Below are 25,286 nucleotides of genomic sequence, written 5' to 3' on the forward strand. Positions count from 1 at the left end.
TATGATCACTCTGCCTCTCTGCTTCTCAGAGGACTCATCTGGAAAATGAGAAATAAAATACCTCTCTATACCTTACGTCTTTCCTGGGATAAGGCATGTGATAACAAGGAAGCAAAATCTTATTTGTCTGAATATGGATGACAGGACCCCATTAAGTTATTCATATCTTATGGCTATATTGTTTATATTATGGGTATTGTATACATTATGACCCTCTACCCCTAGGTACTTGCTTCCAACCTATAAAATTCAAAATTCTACATGCTAGGTTACATAAGCAGATAATTGCTATTCACTTTTTTAGTAGGATTTTTATGACCCAATGCAGTATCTATCATGTTTTGTTTTTATGAAGATAGTTTCTGGTGCTTTATGAAAATTCTCAATAAATATTTGTTTTGAAGGATAGCACAGATGAGATTTCTGAGAGCTTTTTGCTAGACTTATCTCTCAAATATAGGTAGAAGACTTAAGAATGTGGACACATTCTGCGAATTGCATCATTAGGCAATTTCATAGTTGTCTGAACCTCATTGAGTGTAGTTAAGAAATCTAGATGGTGTAGCCTACTATACATAGTCTATATGGGATAGCCTATTGCATGTTACTGTAGAGCATATTACTGCACTGAATACTCTAGGCAGTTGTAACATAATGGTAAATATTTATGTAAGCATAGAAAAGGTACACTAAAAATCTATAATAATAAAAGGGTAATATGCTAATTAGACCTTCTGGACGAAGCCAGGGTTGCAAGGAAAGCCCAAGTCCTGGCTGCCGGCACCAGCTTCCCTCTGGCACCCGGGAGAATGAAGGCCTACTTTTGCATGAATTTCGTGCATCGGGCCTCTAGTACAATATAAAAGAAAAAAGAACAGTACATTGGTATCAGGCACTTACCACGAATGGAGCTTGCAGCACTGGAAGTTGCTCTAGTGGGTCAGTGAGTGAGTGGTGAGTGAAGGCCTAGGACATTACTATACACTACTGCAGACTTTATAAACAGTGTACACAGGCTGCACCAAATTCATAAAACAACACAAGAATAAATCAAGTACAAGAGCAAATGATGCAATCAAGTGATGCTGTAAACACAAGATGTGTGATGAGGATGCTGGTTATGAAACACCGCATACTGCTCCACAGCCAACTTTTGTCAGTAGAAAGAGAACACTCTAAAAAACAGTAAAATGTATAGAACAGTAAATACATAAACCAGTATTTATTATCATTACTAAGTATTGTGTACTCTACATAATTGTATGTGCTATATTTTATCTGCACTGCAGTGCAGTAGGTTTGTTTACACCAGATCAGCACAAACACGCGTGTAATGCATTGTGCTATGACGTTAGGGCAGCTATGACATCACTAGGTGATGATAATTTTTCAATTCCATTGTACTCTTTATGGTACCACCACTGCATGTTATCTATCATTGACTGAAACATTGTTATGTAGCACATGACTACAAAACATGAAGTGCATAAGAGAGAAATAGCAAAAGAAGTGAGAAAGAAACTTCTGCTTCCCATTAGGATGAAGAATGTCACAGAGGCTGTTTTTCCTACTCACAACAATGAGAATGAGCTTGATAAACTATGAAAATTACAGATTTTAAAAAATCATCCAAAGAGCTGAATATGCTAGAAAAACCTAAATTAGTTGTGGGAGAAAAAACTCAACTTTTTCATTCCTGGCAGATCAGTAGAAAAGGGCATAAAACTGACATAGACAAGTATAAAGAAAAACCAACCAAACTTTTAATGAACTGTCTATGGCCACACGTGAGCTAGTGTGACAGATTAAAATCCCAAGAGGCCCCAGTCACATGGCGAGTCTTCAGATCAGTTCTTCTCTGTGAAGTCTTCAAGTGCTCACACCAAAGGCTTGGAGCAGGACAAGGAACTGAGAGTGACTTGACAAAGGGCCTAGGATTTTTACCAAATGGACGGCAATGACCGAGCAAACACCAGAGGCCAAGCAGGATTGCTGACAGATGTGTGCCATGGCTCAGAAAGCTGGGGCTGGTTATCAAGGCAAAGAGAACCCCTGAGCATCACTGTGAACAAAGAGAAACCCCTCACGGCTAGAATGCTGGCCGCTGGATTTGAAGACCTGGGGAAGTCTCCACAGTCTCACCAGGGTCAGATCCCAGACGTACTCAAGAGACATTACTGATCCAAATTTCAAAATATTAGCCAATAGTGATCTTAATCTAAAACTACACAAAGCCCAGGACCAGCTCAACTAGAGATTAGATGACTCAGGTCCTAACCTAGAGGAAAGGGTTTGTTACTTTTTTAGGGTAAATATTATTTATATTAAAAGTTATTACTGTTCTTTTACATTTGATGTATGTGATACAATAAAAACTGAGTCCCCTAAAGAAGCAGGAAAATGAGACTTGTACCTAGGAGAAAAATTAGTAGTTTACCCACAGATTACCCAGATGTTGGGATTAGCATAGAAGGATAATCAAATAATTATAACTATAAAGAGAAAAAAAGAGAAATGGTATAACTGAAAAATAAAATACCACAAGCAGAATTTATTTGATAGGTTTAATAGGAGACTGGGGTGGAAAATATGATTAGTGAACTTGAGAACCAGTGAATAAAAATTGTCCAAACCTAAGCACAAAGAAGAAACTGAGTTTAAGAATCTAGGGAGTGTCTGTGACTTGTGGAACTATGACAGATGGTTTAAATTATGTGCATGTGGCATTATATAGCTGTAAGGTTCTTACATTGCTCATGAAATAGTTTGTGATAAGTGAGGGATGCTTATATAATCTCTAGAGCAGGGGTGGGGAACATCCAGCCCGCGGGCCATATAAGGCCCACAAAATCATTTGGTCTGGCCTTGCCAAGGCATTAGGGGTGAGTTCATTAAATGTTTGACCAAATATAGAAGGCTAATTTTTAAGTTGATAATTTTGTATGACCTGCAAATGATGTTTATAAATATCCAAATGGCCCTTGGCAGGAAAAAGGTTCCCTGCTCTAGAGTAATAACTTTAAATATAACAACAGAAAAATTACAGCAAAACAAAAACAATACAGGACATAAAAGGAGGTACTACAAATTTCTCAACCCCAAAAATAGGCAGGCAAAGAGAAGCAGAAAAACAAATAACATATAAGATAAATAGAAAGCAAAGACCAAAAGATATCAACTCAACTATATCAGTAATCATATTAAATATGGGACTCACTATAATGCAACCATCATCAAAGCAAGTGTTTCCTGGCAGAAGGGACGACCCTAAATCCAGTATATCAGAAGCTTAGAGATCAGCAGAAAGACCGTCTCCCTTTCTAGTAATTTCAGAGCATTCTAAGGGAGGTAAACCACCAAATTTGCTGATAAAGCAGGATCCACCAGACACCGCAGTATATAGAAACACTGCCTCAGAAGTGCAGATGGAAACGTGTCTCAAGAAGAAATTGAATGTATCTAATGTGGAGATCCAGAATAGTGACGGGCAATGTGGCTGCTGTTTGCCATCAGATAAAAGTATTGTCTTCACATAAAGGACTTCCAAAATGACAAGTGAGAAAGTGTGCATTCAACAACTTCAATAGAATAGTCTGTAAAAAAAAAAAAAACAACGAAAGAAAATTTAGATAGTCAGTTCAATCTCCCAATTAATGTGGCTTGTTCAGCTTCTTCACAAACTTACCTGTTTGTGTACTTTATCCATATTAAAGCAAAATAGAGACAAACTCATAGATGGAGAGCAGGCGGACAGCTCTGGTGTGTGTCAGGGGAGGGGATGTGTTAGTGAGGATAGAGGGATTGAGCCAAAAAGAAAAAAAGAGAAATAATTTGCCCAAACTGGTTTGGCTCAGTGGATAGTCGGCCTGCGGACTGAAAGGTCCCAGGTTCGATTCCGGTCAAGGGCATGTACCTGGGTTGCGGGCATATCCCCAGTAGGAGATGTGCAGGAGGCAGCTGATCGATGTTTCTCTCTCATCGATGTTTCTAACTCTCTATCTCTCTCCCTTCCTCTCTGTAAAAAATCAATAAAATATTTTTTTTTTTTTAAAAAAGAGAAATAATTCATGGACAACAGTGTGGCGATTGCAGGGTGGAGGGGTGGAGGTGAAAGAGCATAAAGGAGACAAATGGTGATGGGGGGGGAGTATATATTTTAAAGTGTTAACCGATTAATTTACTCTTGATCATTAAGTATTGAACTACTAAAAACACAGAATATCTAGTAAAGTATTGTAGGTTTCCCTACTTTTACTTTCCTTTCAATCTATTTAGAGGTGAAGGTAATTTATTAGACAGAATTGCTGCTTTAGGGAAGTGAATTTTCTGAAATTAGAATAAGATTAGTGCAATATACCTCATTATTTATTCTTAATTCTCTAACTTTTTTATTCACAAGTTTATTGGAGTACACCTGGCTCAGTAAGTGAATCCTCTCTAAAGGATACTGATATAACCAAAGTGAAACAGATGACTTTGTGATTTTGAGACTGGAAGATAACACAAAAGATTATTTGTAACTTATATTCAGAGAAATAGTCAGAGAGTAAAAATGGAAAATAAATTCAGAGGTCCAAAATGGATATAGCATAGGAATAAATGTTTGACTAGAAGTTGCAGTTTATTATGTTTTGAGAGGTATTAAAAAGTCTTTTTCTTTGGTTTATTTTACTGTTTTGATTGTGATTATGAATGCAAACCCTGACCACCATTAACTTTTTACCCAATTAAAGCAATTTATAAAAATTTAGTAAGGTCTCCCTGTGCCAAGGGTTTGTATCATTATGAAAAGAAAGCCTCACAAAGCTAAATGAATTCTCTTTTATGTGCCCTTTAGTTGACTGATGTCCATCATGTCCTGTCCTGAACACTCCTTCTAAAGCTTAAAAAATAAAATAACCTAAAAACTTTATGTTGAGTGGAGAAAGCCCTACACCAAATAGTACTTACTGAATTATTCTATTATATGAAGTTCCACTTATATAAAGTACAATAATAGAAATCTGAAAGTCGTTGCTTGAAGAAAAGGGCATAAGGAAATTTTCCGGGGTAATGGAAATGTTCTATATGGAAAATGTTCTACTTAGGTTTTGGTTTTCATGGCTATATAAATGGTCCAAAGTCATCAACCCCATTACCTAACATCTATGCATTTTATTGTATCTAAATCATACCTCTATATATTTTTTGGTCTAAAAAGTTATGAACAAGACCATCTATTAAAAAGGCAGAGTGGTATAATAAGAGAATGAGCTTTGGAGTGGCCATACGTGGATTTCCAACCTGGAGCCCCTGCTCAGTAACCTGGGACGGGTTACACTCTGACCCTCAGTTTCCCTATCTTTAAAGTGAGAATATTACTGATGCTTTCATAGCATTCTGAGTATTAATTGAATAATATAACAAGTGCATATAATAGATGGTACATTAATCATGATGGGTGATGATGGTGTAGTGTTGGGAGGAACAGGTGATGGTAGAAGTTGTAGAGAATCTCTCAGGGCCATCACATCATGCAACTTCCACAGCCTCATTTGTGCATACTTGTGCTCCCAAAGGTGCCATTTATGTTGCCTATGACCAGAGCAATACCGCTTGGATTTTCACCCTACTCCTCTGATGGAGCTGGTAGTGATTATTACATTTTGATAAAATGTAACTCTAACTTGTAAATATAAACCAACTGATGAGTGAATGGAGAGATCCCAAAAGAGAAAAAAAATTCTTTGAAGCTACAAGAATGAGCACCCCCTCTTCAACTCTGCAATTCATACTTCAGTTCCATGTTAGTGGCTAGTGGAATTCACTCACTGGGTGGATTTATTGTACCATATTTTGGATTTATGAAGAACCGCCTAGAACCAAGCTGGCCTTAGTCTAAACCAGATTTTAATGCTTTTGATAACCTAGTCCCCATACTATCCAATAACTGAAGGAGTCTGATCTCTGGCAGGAAGCCAACTGCCTCAGGATGGTAGGTTGGGCACCACCAATAAGCTATGTACTAAGAAAACATCCCAGGACCACTAAATTTGGCAGATGTACATATGGAACACAAGGCAAAGTGGCTAATCAGTGATTTTACTTGTACCTTTTAAGCTTGCCCAGAATTTCAAATATAAAAATTGCATGTCTTTTCCATGCTCTTAGGACTGCCAGGAAAGCCCCATTGGATCTATTTAGAAAGTCCTTTAGACAAACAGGAGACGATTGGAGAAGATTGAATATGTGAAAGACACATTTTAAGACAGACATTTCCTCAGCTTAAAGTTTATTTCTAAGAGTAGTTGGTAATTTTATTTTTGCTTAATTAGTCTTACGCCATCAGTTTCTTCCAAATGATTCATTCAACTTTGCTCCAAAGCAATAAATAGAATAAACACAAAGAGGGAATTCACCATGTTGGCAAGAACATAAATCTTCTCAAAGGAATTAACTATATTTATCCAAATAAATCTCATTTTAATCATAGTGTAGGGTTAGATCTTTGCAAAGATAAATATGTCTATTACTTGGACTTGTCGATACTCTATGTTAGTTGAAATGAATAAGCCTTTTTTTTGTTATAGCAACATGAAAAAAAATGAAAACATACTTACATAGTCATTAGTCTACGTGGTTCACATCAGGTATGAACTTAACATTAGAATGTCCCCTTATTACCTTCTAATACCCAATGGTTCAGGGAAAATATTTACCTTCTCAAAGCAGACACATGCCTGCTGTGTGCCCACAGGACACATAACCATGACATGTAACTAAGGCACGTGTCCTTGAGAATGATTGACCTCACTACCCACAGTGATGGCGTAATGATTACACAATGGTGTTTTCTTTCTTTTGCTTGGAAAGCAGATGATGAAAGGAATCTTTCCTCTTGTTTTTTTTTAAATCTTAAAAAAGGACATCGTCTTGGTCATGTCATTCTTATTTCATGTTGCCTTTCTAATTCTTAATAAGGAATTGGTTCTATGATTGTAAATACTTGGGATCTCCCACTGGTTTTATGTTGTAAGGACTTTTATTATATTATTTTGTTAAATAGGTGAGTAACAGGAGCTGGATCTCCATACATGCAGTGTATATGGAGGTGTTAATGGCTACACAGGGCCTAGCACATGGAGACATTCCATAAACACATCTTGCATGAGTGACTCCATGTTGAGATTTAGGGTAGAACTTTGAGTCCAGATGGTTGTCTGGACACACTTTGTCCCCACTGCCCTTCCTTCCCAGTAATCTCCAGATTTGAGATAAAAAAACTAGATTCATCAGCTTTTTTAAACAAATTGAAAATTGTTACATAAACAATTTTGAATATACGTGAAATACAAATTTCACATAAATTTTTTTACAAGATAAAAGCATTTTAAGTTTTACATAAAAATACAATTATTTTTCTTCTCATTTATTTTCTCCTATACAAGCATTCGATTTGGCAGCCTGGGGGCCCACTCCTATGCAGTGATTGGCTGGAACCAAGTGGTAACCACCCTGTTCAGTGGGGCTGCACACTCCACTTTGGCAGCCCTAGACCTGGCCTGCTTCACAAGGCATTTGAGACTGATCCAAGTTGTGGAGTTTGAATCTAAAGCAATGTCTGTCTGCTAGAATACTACCATTCATTCAAATAATATAGTTTCTGTCTTTTTTAAATGCCTTCATCTTGGAATATCTAATCTGTCCAATCCTAAGGATTAAAATTAATTTATGATTGTTACAGTATATGACTTTGATGTCTCGTGAGTAAAACAGTGCTGTAAATTGGTGAAATTTAACATTTTAGTAATAACTAATTGAGACATTTGGATACAGTTGAGCTACTCTCTATTTACATTTCTTTCAAATACTTCTGGATGTAATAAGTGGTGGGTACTGTCGATTTACTTTTATGCTCTTGAGCTGTCATCACTGTACTGTACATGTTTGTACTACACTGTCTGCTGTAGTGTTGAAGGGGTAAAAAGAAACTTAACTTAGGATGAGGGTTGTATTAGCAATTTGCTATTAGGAGATGCTCACAGTACTTGGAAACAGCTTTTTTTTTCTTTCTTTCTTTCTTTCTTTTTTTTTACCTGCAATAGAAAATTAATGTTATTTTAAATGTGGTTCCTATAACATGAAAAAAACCAAACCAAACCAATAATCTCCTGATTTCTTCCACTGATAGCTCTCGTGTATATTATGGTAAATTTTTGAACAATTAGAACCTGCCAACTATACTGCTCCATTAAAAATGTTTATGGTGAGTATTTTTAGGAGAAAAATGGAAGATCTTGGCCAAACAATCTCTTAATAGGCAGTACTAAGGCCCAGTAGCCCCTGACTAAAACATACTTTCATCTGAATTATCTATAAACTTCCATGGTCAGACAGGAAAACCTGTTGTTTAAGGTGATGACTTCTTATGTGTAACAAGTTCCTGAATCCAGCAATTTATTTATTTTTGTTCAGTAGGCCATATTTGGGGCAAAAAAGACATAAATACAAATAAGGGTTTCACCATTAAAGATGACAGAAATGCATACCTTCTAACATCAGCTAACTGGTATTAGAGCTAATTGGGGATTTATTACAATGATTGGTAATGATTGACTAGGAAAGATGCCTTAATTTTTTGTCTTTGAGATTTTAGCTACTAAACCAAAATCAGTTTACCTAGAACTAGAATTAAAATTGTATTACTCATGTGATGATAATGACTTGAACTGTAGTGTTAGTTATACTGACAGTGCAAACCAGCTTCTGTGTATGTTTTAAGGTAGAACCATGGGATTTGCTGATAGATTGGATAGAAGTATGAGGGGAAATAGAGAAGGCAATGGTAGCTCCTAAGATTTTGTCCTAACCAGTTGGAAAATGAAGTTGCCATATACTGGGGTGAGGAAGAGGTGAGTGGGAGGAAGAAAGCTTGAGGGGAAGTAGAAAGAGCTCAGTTTGGGACATGTTAATTTTGAGGTGCCTGGTAGATAGTTGGATATATGTGCCAGGAGAGAAGACCAAGCTACAGATGTATATTTGGGAATTTCAATATAGAAATGCTTTTTAAAACTGCAAGGCTTGCTGACATCACCAATAGAATGAACACAGAAAAGAGCCCTGTGGAACTCCTGTGTTTACATATAAGTTGAGGACATGAGGAGGAACCAGAAAGGAACACTGGGAAGTGGCCATGGGGGTTGGTGGTGAACCAGATGAGTGTGGTGTCTTAGAAACTGAGGAGAAAAAACAGTTGGGAAAATGAACTTGTCATTTTTCAAACTATTTCAAAGCCATCAACTTTGTCAGAGCCTATGAAATTAGGTCTGAGCATAGACCAGTGGAGTAGTCAAGGAGAAAACCTGATTGTAGAGGGTTTAAGGAGAGAATGGAAGGAAAGAATTTGAGGTAACAAGTACAGTCAAGGCTTTTAAAGAACTTTGCTGTAAATGGAAGTAAAGCACTGGAGTGGTAACTGGAAGGAGGGAGTAGGTATGGAGAGTTATTCTTTCCTGTTTTTTTCCAATGCAATCAGATGCTTCATTGTATGTCTAAATCATTTCTACAAAACATGCTAAGGAAAAGTGGCCCAGCATTGATTGAGTCTGTGAGTACCCTAACATTTAGTTGTTGAGAAGGTAGGAAGAACCAGGAAAGGAAACTGAGATGTCAGCGTTAGAGTGGAATAAAAGGGAAGTTTCAGCAGCCTTTTAATAGTTTTGGGTGCAGCTGGAATTCAAGGAAGGCATTCATTGACATTGGGATGAGCTGGTGGAAAGTCATGCAGGTTTCTTTTCTGAAGGATGTCTGAACTTATATTCTCACGTGCCTGTCTGGCTCCAGAAAGAGTGGGCTGAGGCCACACAATTTAAGTTGCAGCATTTCCCTGACATTTGGTCATGCTCCCTTCTTCAGGAGCATCTTCCAGGACCAGCACAAATCAGCTCGGGCGTTGCTGCTCTCTAGGTCTCAGGGCCTTCACAGCCTCTGGTGTTGCAGAGTCTGATATTCATAAGACGTCAGGAGCAGATGGCTTTGACAAGGAGCACTTTCTTCAAAGCGTTTGTTGGTGGTTTTATTTTTACCCTTTCAAAATTCCTCACTGACAGATCAGCTGAAATTCTCAGGAAATAGTCCATTACACAAATAGTAGTTTCACTCTCTAAGTTAGTTTAAACATTAGCTTTTCATTTCTTTTCAAATACAAGATGCTCTTTTCAAGCTGTAGTGAAATCCATGTTACCTGGCAGCTTACCAAACAGAAGATTGTAACTGATATTTTGGATTTTCACCCAGTACAAATCATCAGGATGCTGAGGCTTTCCCACCAGGTTCTGCAAGAAGAGGCCACTAGGCTGCCTTTCATTGAGGAAACTGGCCCAGAGCCTCCCCTTACAGAACGGAGGGTAAACCCCCAGGCTCGGTGCAGGGATTGGTGGCAGCTGCACCTGGGTCTTCATTGCTCAGCTAAATCTTCTCCTCTTAGCTCAGCGCCTCCTGCCACCGTTAGCCCCCCTCTGAGAAGAAATATCTGAGATATTACGTTACTTATATAAGTTCACACAGCTACAAAGAGGTAGAGCTAAGATTCTGGACAGACTATCTGAATTCCTCTGGAGAGGCCTAAACTGGAGAGGTATATTTTGGAGTCTCAGCAGATAATGCTCTTTTTAAAATGACAAGACTGGATGAGATCACCAAGAAAGTGAACACGATCAAAAGAAAATAGGCCTGAGTCCAGGGAAACTCTATGTGTGTAAGTTGGGGAAATGAGGAGGGACTTGCAAAGGGATTAAGCAGAGCCAGGTGAGTGTGGGGTCCTAGAAACCAAGGGAAGAAGGTGTTTCAAGGAGAAGAGAGTGATCCGACTGACCGGATGCTGTTGCTGGGTCCTGTGTGGACTGTACAGTTTATTCATTTGTTTTTACCAGTGCAAGGGCGTAGAGTGGGGACACAGGATGCCTTCCAAAATGGGTCTAGGACAGTTAGAAAAGGACATAGAGTAATTTTTTAATAGATTTTATTGTTGCATTAAGTACTCATTAAATCTCCCTGCTATGTAATTAAGGAAATTCGGGAAAATGACAGAAACAATAATTTTAATCCAGGCTCTGAATGAATCCTGCTGGAATGCAGTGAGCTCCCCCACATTAACTACTATTAACATTTTGGTATACTAGTATTTCCTCCTGTTTTTACAACTGTGATTTTTTGGTATATAATTATGATTGTATGGAATACCTGGAATGGCCTATACTGATTTATTCTTCTTTTAAAGTCAGTTTCTAATATAAAAATAGTATATGTTTCTCTAAGGATATTTGAAAAAGAAGAGTGAAGAAGATTTTAGAAATCAGAGTAAAGAGTCTAAGAGGTCCTTACAGTCTCAGTATGTACCATTAACATTATGCTATCAGATATGTATTTCCATATAATCTGTGTGGCATATAGTGGCATACCTACCAACCTTTCTCCCTGCCTGCCTACCTTCTTATCTAAGAGGTAGCCTAGGGACAGGCTTTGTTCTTTCATAGATGAAGGTACAAATCCAGGGGGTGGGGGTGGGAAGTGGGGCGGGATGGGGGTGGAAATCCAGCCTGCTGGACCTATCATCAGATACCCTGTGGTAGGTCTCAGTAGGTGATCCTACCACCCTCTAAGAGCTCCACTCTTAATGTTAAGCCAGGTCTAAGGAGAAGGTAACACAGAGTCCTAGGACCAATTGGTATTTTAATTCTTAAAAGGGATATTTAAAAATCTACAACCTGATTCTAGGAAAATTTAGACATAGTTGTTTTTTTTTTGGGGGGGGGGACTTATTTAAACAACATTTAGAGGTTCTTTGGAAAACACAACTGTGTGGAATATTAGAATCAGAAATAAACCCTGAATATAATTGAGTCTAATTTTTCACTTTTATCTATAAAGATGCTAAAGTTCAGAGAGCTAGTAACTATCCAGTCCAGAGACTAGCAGCAGAGTTAGGGCTCAAACCCAGTTCTCTGAATCCCAGAATCATCCTGAAATTTGTTGGTAAAATTTGTGGTATTAGCTTTTCTGAGCAAGCCTTATTTCAACCTGAAAAACTACTTAGTCCTAAGCCTCCTGCAGTGAAAGGTGTGTATCTTAACAGAGCTAGATTTAAACTCCTCCATGGTAAGGCTTTGTGGGAGTAGAGAGAGCCCTAAATTTGGAGTCCTGAGGCTTTCATTCAAGTCTCAGTTTTTCCACTTCCTCTGTGATGGTAAGCAAACCACATAACCATACTGAGTCTTGCTCTTTTTTCACTTGAAAAATATGTGTGGTATACATCTTTCTATCTGACATGGTATTTTGAAGAACTTGATGCAAAATAAAGCATTATGCAAATATAGGGATTTGGTATTAAGATTTCACAAGGAACTAGTTTCCACATCATACAAAAAACATAATTGCCTTCAGAGCAAGGTCCATGTGTGTTTCATTTTTCTGTTCTCTCATCGTAAGTGCAGAATAAATATTTGCTAAATAGTGGAGAGCTTTTATCACCTTTAGTAAAATGGAATCTTCATGATAACTCTCCATGGGAGTGGTGGTATCAGAGGTACTGAGGGGATTGCCATGTTTATGTGATGCCTTCATTGGGCATTTGAGTTAAAAATAGGGCGATCTTGTCTGATGTTGCCTCTGAAGTGTAGTGTGTTTTGCATGGTAAAAAAGTGACAAAAGTTGCCAAGAGAATGCAACATGCTGTTCGCATCAGACAACATTTTAATCTCATTTTAAGGCTCCTTGGACATGATATTTATATGTGAAAACAATAGAGCTTTTCCCTCTATGCAGCTTGTTTCAGTACTAATAGTGAAACTTACCATAATGCTCTCATTGTGTTTTGTCCAATTTTGCCAATGGATCTTTTATGGCATCGTTGTTTTAAATTTGGAAAAAGAGGCAGGGGCGACATACAGTGAGATGACTAACATGTGGCATTAATTCCTCATTCTGTTGATATTTCTGATTTGTTAGGTTGAACTTAGGAATCACATCTTCAAATTTATCTGGCCAGTTTATTACTTTCAGTTGAAAGCAGTGAGGGAATAGAAGTAAAATACTTTTTTTTATTTATTAGCAATATTTTGTACACAAAACTCCATGAAACCAGCACAGAAAACTGTTAAAGCCCTGAGAGGCTACTCTAGAGACCATCTGACCCTGAGTCCACACTTTGCAGCATTAAGCAGGCATGGGAATGAGCACCCAGATCTTTTGACCTATAGTTAAATGGGGTTTTAGTCTATAAAATATGCACATTATTATGAGCTGTGTTAAGCAGGTTCATATGAAACTGTCAATTATGTGAGTACTTCTGCTTTCAGGATGAAGTCTGAAGACCAAACTATTTTTAGAGCAGTAAACTGCATTCCAAGGTTTAATGTACACAACGAGTACTCAGAATATTCTTATTCACAAGTTGTGTCTCCTTGAAAGATAGCTCTTGAAAGCAGTGGGCAGGGCACTTCTGGGAAAAGGATGGGGCAGAGGGGTGGAGGTGGAGGTGTCTCCTGACTCAACTCATTAAGGAAAAAAAAAATGCCTATCATAGAAACAAAGCAATAAAAACCCACCAGACACACTTCCCCGGCCCTTCTCTCGGGAGTGGGTCATTTAAGGTCTATCACGTTCATGCCAGTAAAAGGAAAAGGAGAGTGACTATTATGACATCAGGTAAGAATTCACTGTGCAGGGACGTGAGATGTGCTCAGCCCACAGTGCCACCTCACAGTCCCAAACTGACGTGCCCTGAGAAGCACAGTGATGGTGGATCCAGATGACAAACTTAGCCCATAGTTAATGTATCTTCATTCTACAAAATATATACATTATTCTGTACTATACTAAGAAGGTCCAGGTGACACTATTAGTAGATTTTTAAAAAAAATGTTACCTGAGACTTAGCAATTTGAAGAACAAGGCAGAATTAGCACGAGAAGGGAGAAGGAATGCCTGACTCTTCAAATGCCCATAACCTTGTGAAATTGAGCTGGAGGCACCGCCTTTCACCGGCCAGGCACCCTGCTTTCCAGAAGGAAAAATGCCCCTGCGAGCAGGGTTGCCCTGGGCTTTCCCAGGCTCCTCCTCGTGCTGAATTCATCAGAATTCATTGCTGCAGCACAGCAGACAGAGGCACACAGCCCCCGCTGACCACTGTCTGGGCTGCTGATGGGCAACGAGCTCTCTCTGAAGGAGGGGAGCACGTGTGCAGTTGTTGTGGAGGGTAAATGACCAGACAGTGTCAGTCGTGGGAAATAAGGTAGGCTTCTTTTTTCCCCAGAGTTTTAAGGTCCATAACTTCAGTATCATTTTGATTGCTTAATTTGTACAAGTCTCTTCAAAAATTTATAACAAATTTATAAAATAGAATAAAACAACTAAAAAATTAAGAAATATGAAATGCCTAATTTGCAGTTGTTCTCGTCCATTTCCCAGCCTTCATTTAAAAAGAAATCCTATATAATAAAAAGGCTAATGTGCAAATTGGCCAAACGGCTGAACAACTAGTCACTATGACGTGCACTGACCACCAGGGGGCAGACGCTTAACGCAGGAGCTGTCCCCTAGTGGTCAGTGCGCTCCCACAGGGGGAGCGCTGCTCAGCCAGAAACTGGGCTCATGCCTGGCAAATGCAGTGGTGGTGGCAGGAGCCTCTACCGTCTCTGTGGCAGTGCTAAGAAAGTCCAACTGCCAGCTTAGGCCCTCTCCCTGCAGGCCTAAGTCAGCAGTCGGACATCCCCCTAAGGCTCTGGGACTGCAAGAGGGCGCAGGCCAGGCTGAGGGACCCCCCCCCCCCCCACACACACACACACAGTTCATGAATTTCATGCACCAGGCCTCTAGTCCAGTGATGGCGAACCTATGACACGCATGACAGAGGTGACACGCGAACTCATTTTTTTGGTTGATTTTTCTTTGTTAAATGGCATTTAAATATATAAAATAAATATCAAAAATATAAGTCTTTGTTTTACTATGATTGCAAATATCAAAAAATTTCTATATGTGACACGGCACCAGATTTAAGTTAGAGTTTTTCAAAATGCTGACACGCCGAGCTCAAAAGGTTCGCCATCACTGCTCTAGTCCTTTAATAAAGATACTGAGTTCCTCAGATGGTCAGGCTATCTTTTAGGTCCTAAGGGAAAAGATTGAGCAACCCCTGTGGAATTTTTGTGCATGGTGGACAAACAGTGAATAAGATAAAGACGCAAAACAGATGGCTGGTTAGATAGTGACAAGGACACAGGAGAGAGGGTAGTGGAATTCAGGTGAATGGACTACTGCTTGGAAGGTGGCTGTTAAGTAAAGATCAGACAGAAGTAAACAAGAGAGCCAGGTGGATGTTGGGTGGAAGAGCTTTCCGGAGGAGAACAGCATGTGTCCTGACCCTGAGGCAGGAGAATGTGGCTGAGAAACAACAAGGAGCAAGTGGAGAGGGGGAGAGGGCATTTCAGCTCAGAGGACTGAAGGCGACCAAAACATCTAGGGCACTGTTGGATTTTACTCTGTATCATTTAAGAGCACCATAAGGTCACTTATGGAATGAACTGTTTTCCCCCAAATTCGTATCTTGAAGGCCTCACCCTCAATGTGACTGTATTTGGAGATGGGCCTCTAAAGAGGTGATTAAGATAAATGAGGTCATAAGAGTGGGGGGCTAGTCTAATAGGACTACATCCATATAAGAAGAGACCCCAGGAATGTGGGTGCACAGAGAAAAGGCCATCTGTGAGCCAACGAGAGAGGCCTCAGAAGAAACCAAATGTACTGATACCCTAACCTTGGACTTCCAGCCTCCAGAACTGTGGGAAAATAAATCTTTGCAATTTAAGCCACCCAGCCGGAGGCATTTTGTTATGAAAGTCCTAGCCAACTAATGCACTATCCTAACACCCAAATGTCTTTGACCAGGGAACTTTCTGCTAGTTAGTCAAATTGATCTTTAGCAAACTTTATTAACTGGCAGCAATATTTATTTTGTGTCGATCAAAAAGGTGCTAACTCATCCTACAGGTACTGTATTTAATTTAAAACTGGTTAACCTACAGGTTAGTCATCCAAAGCAGTGCTAGTAAATCAACCCAGGCAGAAACTTTTTATAAAAGTTTCTTATGCATTGACAGTTTAAAAGTAGTTCTTACAATTATTTTATTGCCTCCTCTTTTCTGCTGTCTCTTTTTAGCATGGAATTGGCCTTTGGCTGATATGAATGAAGAAGGAAGATGCTGTGCCTTCCCTTTCCATGCCTCTGTTCCCTCAAACCATGCTCTCTATTAGCTTACCATCTCTCTTCTAACAAACTCCTTTCTTAGCAGCACAAAAATGATGGGGAGGAAAGCAGTTGGCTGCTTTTGGAGACTTATTGTCAGAGAATCTTTTCTTGACTCTTGTGGCAGATCTCAAGCAACTTTCCTAAGAGTGGAAAGATTAATTAAAATATAACCACTAAATAAAGGCTTTGAGCCTTTTAAAATTAAATCGTGTGCTTGTAGTTTCCATAGAAACCACAAAAGAGCAGTCAGTAAGGTGGTCTTAAAAGATTTAAAGATATGAGTATGAATGATAGGAAGCCTCAGCTACTACTTAGATTGTGATGAGGACATCCAGCAATTATATAATTTTTACTAGAGGCCCAATGCACGAAATTCATGCAAGAGTAGGCCTTCCTTCCCCCGGCCGCCAGCAGACACCCAGGACTGGGGCTTCCCTCGCAGCCTGGCTTTGTCCAGAAGGTCATCGGAAGGACATCCTGAAGGGCGCCTGGTCTAATTAGCATTTTATGCTTTTATTATTATAGATATCAATTTTTCTTTAACCTCATTTTGAAATCTTTAGGACAAATATGTTATTATACAATGAGTGTTAACCTCAAAGACCTTCCTTACCACTCAGGGAATTAGCAAGAAAGAAGGGAGTATAACCAGCAGGCCGTTGGGTTCCATTGGCATGGACCTGTTCATGTGAGAAATCTGTTTCATTCCTGTTCTAACAATACAGTCATTGGGAAAGTGGAAAAATTTAGTCAGTCTATACTTTTTATTATATTTTATTTTTCAATTATAGTTTACATTCAATGGTAGTTTGTATTAGTTTCAGGTGTATAGCATAGTACTCAGACAATTATACATTTCAGAAAGTGCTCCCCCAAATATTTCCAGTTCCCACCTGGCACCATACATAGTTATTACAATATCACTTACTGTACTCCCAGTGCTGGACTTTATATCCCTGTGGTTATTTTAAACTACGATTGTAGTCCTTAATCCCTTTACCTTTTTCACCCAGTCCCCCAAGCCCACTCCCCTATGGCAACCATCAGCCTGTACTCTGTATCTACTAGTAGTCTATTTCAATTTTTTTTAAAATATATTTTATTGATTTTTTACAGAGAGGAAGGGAGAGAGATAGAGAGTTAGAAATATCGATGAGAGAGAAACATCGATTAGCTGCCTCCTGCACATCCCCTACTGGGGATGTGCCCGCAACCCAGGTACATGCCCTTGACCGGAATCGAACCCGGGACCTTTCAGTCCGCAGGCCGACGCTCTATCCACCGAGCCAAACCGGTTTCGGCAGTCTATTTCAATTTTGTTTGTTTGTTTTGTTCTTTAGAAGGAGACTTAACTTGGGGTGGTGAACACACAATACAATGTACAAATGATGTGTTGTGGAATTGTGCACCTGAAACCTGCATAATTTTGTTAACCAGTGTCACCCCAATAAATTCAATAAAAAGGAAAAAAAAATAAATAACATGTATCAATTATATTTCAATAAAGGTGGAAAAAATAAATTAAAAATAATTTCCATATATAAGTGAAATCATATGGTATTTGTCTTTCTCTGTCTGACTTATTTCATTTAGCATAATGCCCTCTAGGTCCATTCATGCTGTTGCAAATGGTAATATCTCATTCTTTTTTATGGCTGAGTAATATTCCATTGTATTTGTACCACAATTTCTTTAGCCAGTTGTTTATTTGGTTGTTTCCAAATATTGGCTATGATAAATAATGCTGCAATGAATATAGGGATGCATATATACTTTTGAATTAGTGTTTTGGGTTTCTTTGGATATATTCCCAGAAGTGGAATCACTAGGTCACGAGGCAGTCCCATGGTTAATTATTTGAGGACCCATACTGCTTTCAACAGTGACTGTACCAATCTGCATTCCCAAAAACTGTGCACAAGAGCTCCCTTTTCTCCACATCCTAACCAATACTTCTTGTTTGTTGATTTATTGGTGATAGCTGTTTTACCAGGTATGAGATGATATTTCATTGTGGCTTTAATTTGATTTCTCTGATGATTAGTGACATTAAGCATCTTTTCACATGTCTTTGGAAACATCTCTCTTCAGGTCCTCTGCCTGTTTTTTAATTGGGTTGCTTTTTTTCTTGGTGTTGAATTCTTTATAAAATTTGGATATTAACTCCTTATCAGAGGTATCATTGGCAAATATCTTCTTCCATTCAGTCAGTCTATATATTCTTTTAATCTTAAAAAATATATGACAAACTAGTATGATTGACTTTTTAGCCAAACTGACCAGTCGCACTAGCTAAAACATTTGAGATTCTTTGTGTGTTCATAAACATAGCCTTGGAAGGTATATTTTTGTCATTCAGACACTCAGTGAGCATATTTAGCCTTTTGTGTCAAGCATCGTGACAGGTTCAGGGACTACATAGGTGTGTGTAGGGCAGTCTCCCGCCTCCAGCTGGCTTTCAATTACAGAGACCTAAAAGCTCAAAGCAAACCAAAATCAAGACAGTTACATCACATGCTCAGATGAGTGCTCTAGGAGCTAGAATGAGAGTTTCTAGACTGAGTAGGGAATCCAGTCAAGGAAGTATTTCCTTGAGAAAGAACCAGAAAAGGATATTCAAGACTTGAAATCAGATATGAAGGAGGTATGCAGCAAGAAATGGAGGGAGATTACCCAAAATGTAGCAGTCTGCTGCTTTTTAACCTATCATTTTCATGTAAATTCCAATGAAAGTACATTGCTACTTAAATGGCTTCAAAGACACCTTTTTTTTAAGTTCTTATGCTTATAGGGTACCCTAGGATCTACACAGGCCTTAGGCAATGTAAAATACTTTATTGCACTTTCAAATACTGACATATAAGTTCATTGTAGAAAGTGGTCTATTTTTAGTCTCAAGAGGAATTCAAACCCACTTCTCTAGAAGAAATTTTGGAGAGGAACACTCATGTAAAATAGCCTGTGAAACAGCTCGTAGTGTTTATAATAGAATTTGACGCTCCATTGCAATCTCCACAGAAAGCTTCAAAACATCTTGGCTCTGACCTTTTCAGACCAAGGTCATTTATTTTTTGATGAGTCAGAAGACCGTGTTGATGGATGAAACTGGTGAAGCATTGACATTTGGATGGTTAGCCAATTCACTCCACTCAACACCAAGACCATGCCAATGTGTTTTGTAATCTCAAAATAACTCCTCAACTAGATGACAATCGAGGGAATGGGTAATCCTGAAGAGAATCTAACCACTAGTTTGTGTACTTGAACATTTCTGTCTTATGTAATCAGCTCAGTCTTTACAAATCTCAATGTATTTTTGAAGCATTTTGCCCAGGTGCTGTTATTTTCTCAAGACCACTGTCATCACTTTCAGTCCTTTTTTCTTTTCCTTCCTAACCCTCCTTGACACTGTGATTTAGTTCCGTTTATTTAGATGTTCTTCTGTCGTAAACTTAATGGGGGTGGGAGTGTTAGAGATGAGTTAGGATTGGCCGTCTGTGTTTTTGTAAATCTCAAGAGATTGCTATCAAGTCCCTTGGTTCATGGGACATGACTTTCTTCCCCCTAGTTCTGGGTCTTTGCCATGGTCAGCAAGAAATCAGTTGCTTTAAGACCGACATCCCTCTGGTCAAGTTGCAGGCCATCTGCTTGGACATATGGTCACTCTTTGATCTTTTAACAATTTATTCTCTGTCCCCTCTGGTGCCTGGATTCTCTCTGGACCTTTGGGAAACATAAGGATGGATTTTCCTGTGAGCTTCTCTTTTAGGGACAGATAATTTAACCTGATTAGAAAATTCCAACTTATTTGTGAACAGAACCTGGTAGTGTTAATGTTTCTCTTATGGGGTCTGCATCCTGGATTCATTCCTAGCTGACCCCTTCTCTTAATGCCATCTCGTGGAAAACTATTCTGTACCAGGTAGGAAAGTGTCATTTCTGCTTTATTACTTTTTTAAAAAAAATAGTGGAAGTCCTGGCTGGGTGGCTCAGTTGATTGGAGGATCATCCTGTACACCAGAAGGTTGTGGGTTCAATTCTAGTCAGGGCACATACCTGGGTTGCGGGTTCAATCCCTGCTCAGGGTGCATATGAGAGGCAACTGATCAGTGTTTCTCTGTTCGTTCTCTCTCTCTCTCTCTCTCTCTCTCTCTCTCAAATCAGTAAAAACATATCCTCAGTTGAGGATTTAAAAAATGTGACAGAATCTATAAGACATAAATTTTTTATCATTCTAACCACTTCTTAGTGTACAGTTCAGTGGCATTTAGTCCATTCACATTGTACAGCCCTCCATCTCCAGAACTTACTCATCTTCCCAGGCTGTGCTCATTAAACAATGACTTCTCATTCCTGCCGCCCACAGCTGTGGCATTCTGCTTTCTCTCTATGAATTTGATTACTAGGTACCTCATATAAATGGAATCCTCCAATGTTTGCACTTTTGTATCATTTATTTCATTTAGCATAATGTCTTCAAAGCTTATCCATATTGTGGCATGTGTCAGGCTGTTGTTCCTTTGTCAAGCTGGATAATATTCCATTGTAAGCATATTACACAATTTTGTTTATCTCTTCATACACTAATGGGCATTTGGTTTGCTTCTACCTTTTAGCTGTTGTGAATAATGCTGCTGTGAACATTGGTGTATAAATATATTTTTGAGTCCCTGCTTTCACTTGTTTAGGGTGTGTACCCAGAAGTGGAAGTGTTGTATCATATGATAATTCTGTTTAATTTCTTGGGGAACTGCCATACTGTTTTCCACAGCGGTTCTGCTTTGTTCTTGACCCCTGTCATAGCTGCATGCCTGTGTTCAGTACTGACGAGGTGACATTAGGGATGAAATGGACTGAGGGGCTTCTACTCTCTCAGGGAGCTTTTTGTTTAGGAGAACCTTTAAAAAAAATAATGAATGATCCCTAGGCAAATAATTCTCTTTCACTGCATGTTAATAATGTCCTGAAATATAAACATGGCCCCATCAACACTGAGCCCTGGGAATTACGGGATTTTAGCTTTTTGTTCCTAATGTGACAAGGGCTGTTAGCAGAATCAAACAGGTCCTCTTCTAGCTCCTCCCACAAGATTAATGAAGCATCACAAGGAGCAGAAGATTCACCAGTGAGTCTCAGAATGGACTTAGCTGTAAGATATCCAAGCAGTGAGAGGCAAGTGTGCCCTCCGACGTGACAATGAGGCCAGCTGCTGGGACACAGTTAGTTCCCAGCGGCACGAGCCTGCCGAGTGAACTCACTGAAGCTTTCATCCCAGGAGATGCCACAGGATTGCCTCGTCCAGCTCTCCACCCCCAAGTCCACCAACCTCACCCCCAAAAGTTCCGGGTTGTGCTGCCTTGTACACACAGAAACCAAGTACCCAAAGGACAGTCCTGTTCTCCAGAACTTTCCAAATGGTTGATCGGTGTCAGCTACTCTACTAGGACTTGCACAATGAGATTCAAGAGTGGTGTCCCCCCTCAACTACAAGCCAACCATGTTACCTGTTTTTCCACCAAATGCGCGTGCTTGCTTCCCACTTGGCTACCCCAGGGCTGAGCTCCCCTCAGTTCAGTTCTCAGGAAAAGCTTGTTTAGAGAAACAGAATTAAAGAGGATTCCCTAGACAAGTGGTTCTCAACCTCCGGGCCCTTTAAATACAGCTCCTCATGTTGTGACCCAACCATAAAATTATTTTCGTTGCTACTTCATAACTGTAATGTTGCTACTGTTATGAATTGTAATGTAAATATTGGATATGCAGGATGGTCTTAGGCGACCCCTGTGAAAGGGTCGTTCGACCGCCAAAGGAGTTGTGACCCACAGGTTGAGAACCGCTGCCCTAGAGGAGATGCAGCCCTGTTCTTCTTAGAAACTCCCTACATTTATCTATCCCCGGATTAAGCAGGACCATCTACAAAGGGATCCCTGGCTGCTGTCCTGACCCCTCGCGGGACACTCACATCTTCACTCAGGGCCGCCTCCTCTGCATAATGTAGCCCTCATCCCACCACGCTCACTGTCGTACAGCTGATCCACTGTACGTGCCATCTACCGTATCTGAAGCCCCACCAAACGCATGGCTCCCTGGCCGCAGGGGTAGGCATTCTCCAGGCACATGGCTTGTGTGATCCTGTGTGCCCCGTGAGCCACCCGGTCGCCGCCGCTGGGAAGCTGGGGGGCGGCAGCAGTCTGCTGGGTGCTCCCCTCACGCCAGTCTTCGCCTTGCTGTGTGACCTCCTCTTTTTTTCCCTCATTGCCTCACTCACTTTAGGTTGTTTAATTATCTGACTTTTTGTAAGCTATTCAGATCTTTTAAGGGACAAATTGGAAGTATGAACATGAACCAGGTATTCGTAGTTGCTCTGAATGCTCAGAGGACAAAATATATATAAATTATTAGTTTTCATGGAACTGGAATGTGACCAAGATAGTTGGCATTAAGACCACTGGGGGCTGGGTGGAGATGGACAGAGGGGGTGAATGTGGGGAACATCTGTAATTGTGCCAACAATGAAAGCGCACTGCTATTCTGAATACAGAAAATGGGGGACTCGCGCTAGCCAGTTGGGCTCAGTGGATAGAGTGTCGACCTGGGACCCTTCGGTCAAGGGCATGTACCTCAGTTGCAGGCTCCTCCCCGGCCCAGGCCCTGGTCGGGGCTCTAGCAGGAGGCAACCAATCAATGTGTCTCTCTCACATCGATGTTTCTCTCTGTCTTTCCCTCTCTCTTCCTCTCTCTCTGAAAATCAGTGGAAAGAATATTCTTGAGTGAGGATTAAAAAAAAATGGGGGACATCTGTAACAGTGTCCACAATAAAAGCACTCTGCTACTCTGTGTACAGACTGACTACACTGTAAGTTCTGTGCTGTCGGGGCCTTGGCTGGCTGCCCGCTCCGAAACTCCAGTGGCTAGTGCTGTGCTTGGCTCACGGGGATACTCAGTACACGTGCCCTGAGCGGCCTGGACAAGCAGGATCTGGGCACCTAAGGTTCCCACCACCACTGTCTGTGGGTGCCCAGAGGCAAAAAGGAGCCGTGAGGCTCTGGTCCTGCCTCCACCTGTCACACCTGGAGGGGACACAGCCGGCACCTCTAATGTTCTCCTGTCTCCCTCTTTGCAGACTCACATTTCCAGACTCCCTCCCGGTGCGGTGGCAGGACAGTCCGTGGCCATCGAAGGTGGGGTGTGCCGCTTGCAGAGCCCAGTGAACTGAACCTTCAAGCTGAGCATGAAGCACCTGAGGGCATTTCAGAACCTGAGCTTTCCATGTTTTTAACAGAAGTTGGATGTCCTGTCCTCTCGTCTTCATTTTATAACTCCTGTTGCAGCCTCGCACACCGCTGGTGACACTAGTGCTGCCACAGTGAGTGCTAGTGACACGCCGGCCTTTGTGGGCGGGTGGGCTGAGTGCACGAGTGTGTGTGTGTGTGTGTGCGTGTGCGTGTGCGTGTGTGCGTGTGCAGTGTGAGTGCTTGCTTCTCCCTGATGAAATAGAAACTCCCCCATATTGCATAACCTAAGACCAGGAATGAGTCAATCATCTTTACAAAATGTGTGCTTTAACTGTTTACAAGTCAAACCTAAAGTTGCAGGAAACATTTTTTATTTCGTAAAGAGGTACCAACTGTCGTCGATGTAATGTGTCTGAATTGAAGGGTAAATCTGCTTGTTTAAATGACTTGACAGTGGTAGTGCTCCATTTAGTAACAGTAATAAGTGATAAAGTGTTTTTATTTGTTAACCAGTTTAAGTGGATCCTGTGGTGACTTAAACTGTTATTCTCATCCCTCATATGGGGCATTTTTCTTTAACAAAGAATGGTTTCAGTGAAACAATCTAGCAGAGAATCAAGGTCAGAACCTTTTAAAATATTAGTCTTATTGACAAAGTTTGTACTTCTTCCCTCAAGCCTTTCTAAACATAATAGCTTCGAGCTGTGTGTACTGTATTATGAAAGGATATATAAAGAAACCATACAGTAATGCAGTCCTTAATTTGTGTATAATGAAATGTTATTTACAATGTAACACTGTAAATAAGAAAGCAAAATTTATGTGAAAATTCAATATTATCTTTGTTTCTTGTTTAAATATATTTTTAAGGTAAAGGCACAAAAATAAAAGATGCATATTACTGGGTATAGTGTGTGACTCCTCAGACTAATAAATTATCTTTTGAATCCTAGATCGGTGAGCCATTTTTTTATTTTGTTTGTGAAACGTTAACTTCTTCCAAAAATCATACTGGTAGCCTTCTTGCTGGGATTCTGATTGGTCAAAATCCAGGCTTATGTTTGTACAATAAGTTGGGTGGGGCACTCGCAAGGTAAAAGTTGAACTTAGTACATGATTGAATGGTCAATATAGAACTCCCTGAAATTTCTGTTCCAACTTGATAAAAATCACAAAAGAAAGGAATAAGAGCACTTTGAAAAACGGTAGTGGCAGTTGAAAACCCAGCGGTTACAGTCGATAAATTGCTCCTAAATGTTATATTTAGTGATTCTGGAGCCACATAAGAAAACCGACTTTCCTTTTGATTTTCTATGTAAGAAGTGGCTATCAAGAAGATACTAAAGATAGCCTCGCTCAGGGGGAGGCAGCCCCTGCACCCTGTAATCATGGCTCTGGCGGTAACTGATAAAGCCCCAGATGAAATTATACACTTGACATCGATGTATGGCCAAATTATAAAGGAAAGACAACCGAAATGGAGTGGGTGTAAATACGAATGATTCGGGAGTCGCTGCCCTATATCCCTCTTACAGGCAATTACATTTGTCTCGCTGTGTTCTCTAGACAGGTTGGTGCCGTGGTATCTGTTTCTCATTCTTAATGAGGCTGAGAACTTAGTGAGAGATGGGCTGGCTGGTGGGGAGCCTTTGGCTTCAAAAGCTTTCAAAGACCTGTTACCTGTTGGCAGGTTTTTTTTTCAGGAACTGGACTGGATCACGTAAAACTATCAGGACACTTGGGAGTCTGAAAATCATCTGACCTAT

The 25,286-nt window shown here is 40.0% G+C and overlaps 1 protein-coding gene across 2 annotated transcripts in view; it reads left to right on the forward strand.

Annotated features, from left to right (window-relative positions):
- The window catches only part of TASP1 (taspase 1), a 249,297-nt gene extending 224,825 nt beyond the window's left edge, over positions 1 to 24,472 (forward strand). Inside the window, exon 13 of one of the 2 annotated variants that reach the window (XM_081097445.1) lies at positions 23,409 to 24,472. In XM_081097445.1, coding sequence (XP_080953571.1) covers positions 23,409 to 23,635 — 227 coding nt within the window. In that variant the 3' untranslated portion in view covers positions 23,636 to 24,472. The remainder of the gene's footprint in view (positions 1 to 23,408) is intronic. The other variant, XM_081097446.1, reaches the window with a different exon arrangement.
- The last annotated feature ends 814 nt before the right edge of the window (positions 24,473 to 25,286 follow it).

This window comes from Myotis nattereri, assembly GCF_964212035.1.
Source record: "Myotis nattereri genome assembly, chromosome: 8".
Lineage (NCBI taxonomy): Eukaryota > Metazoa > Chordata > Mammalia > Chiroptera > Vespertilionidae > Myotis > Myotis nattereri.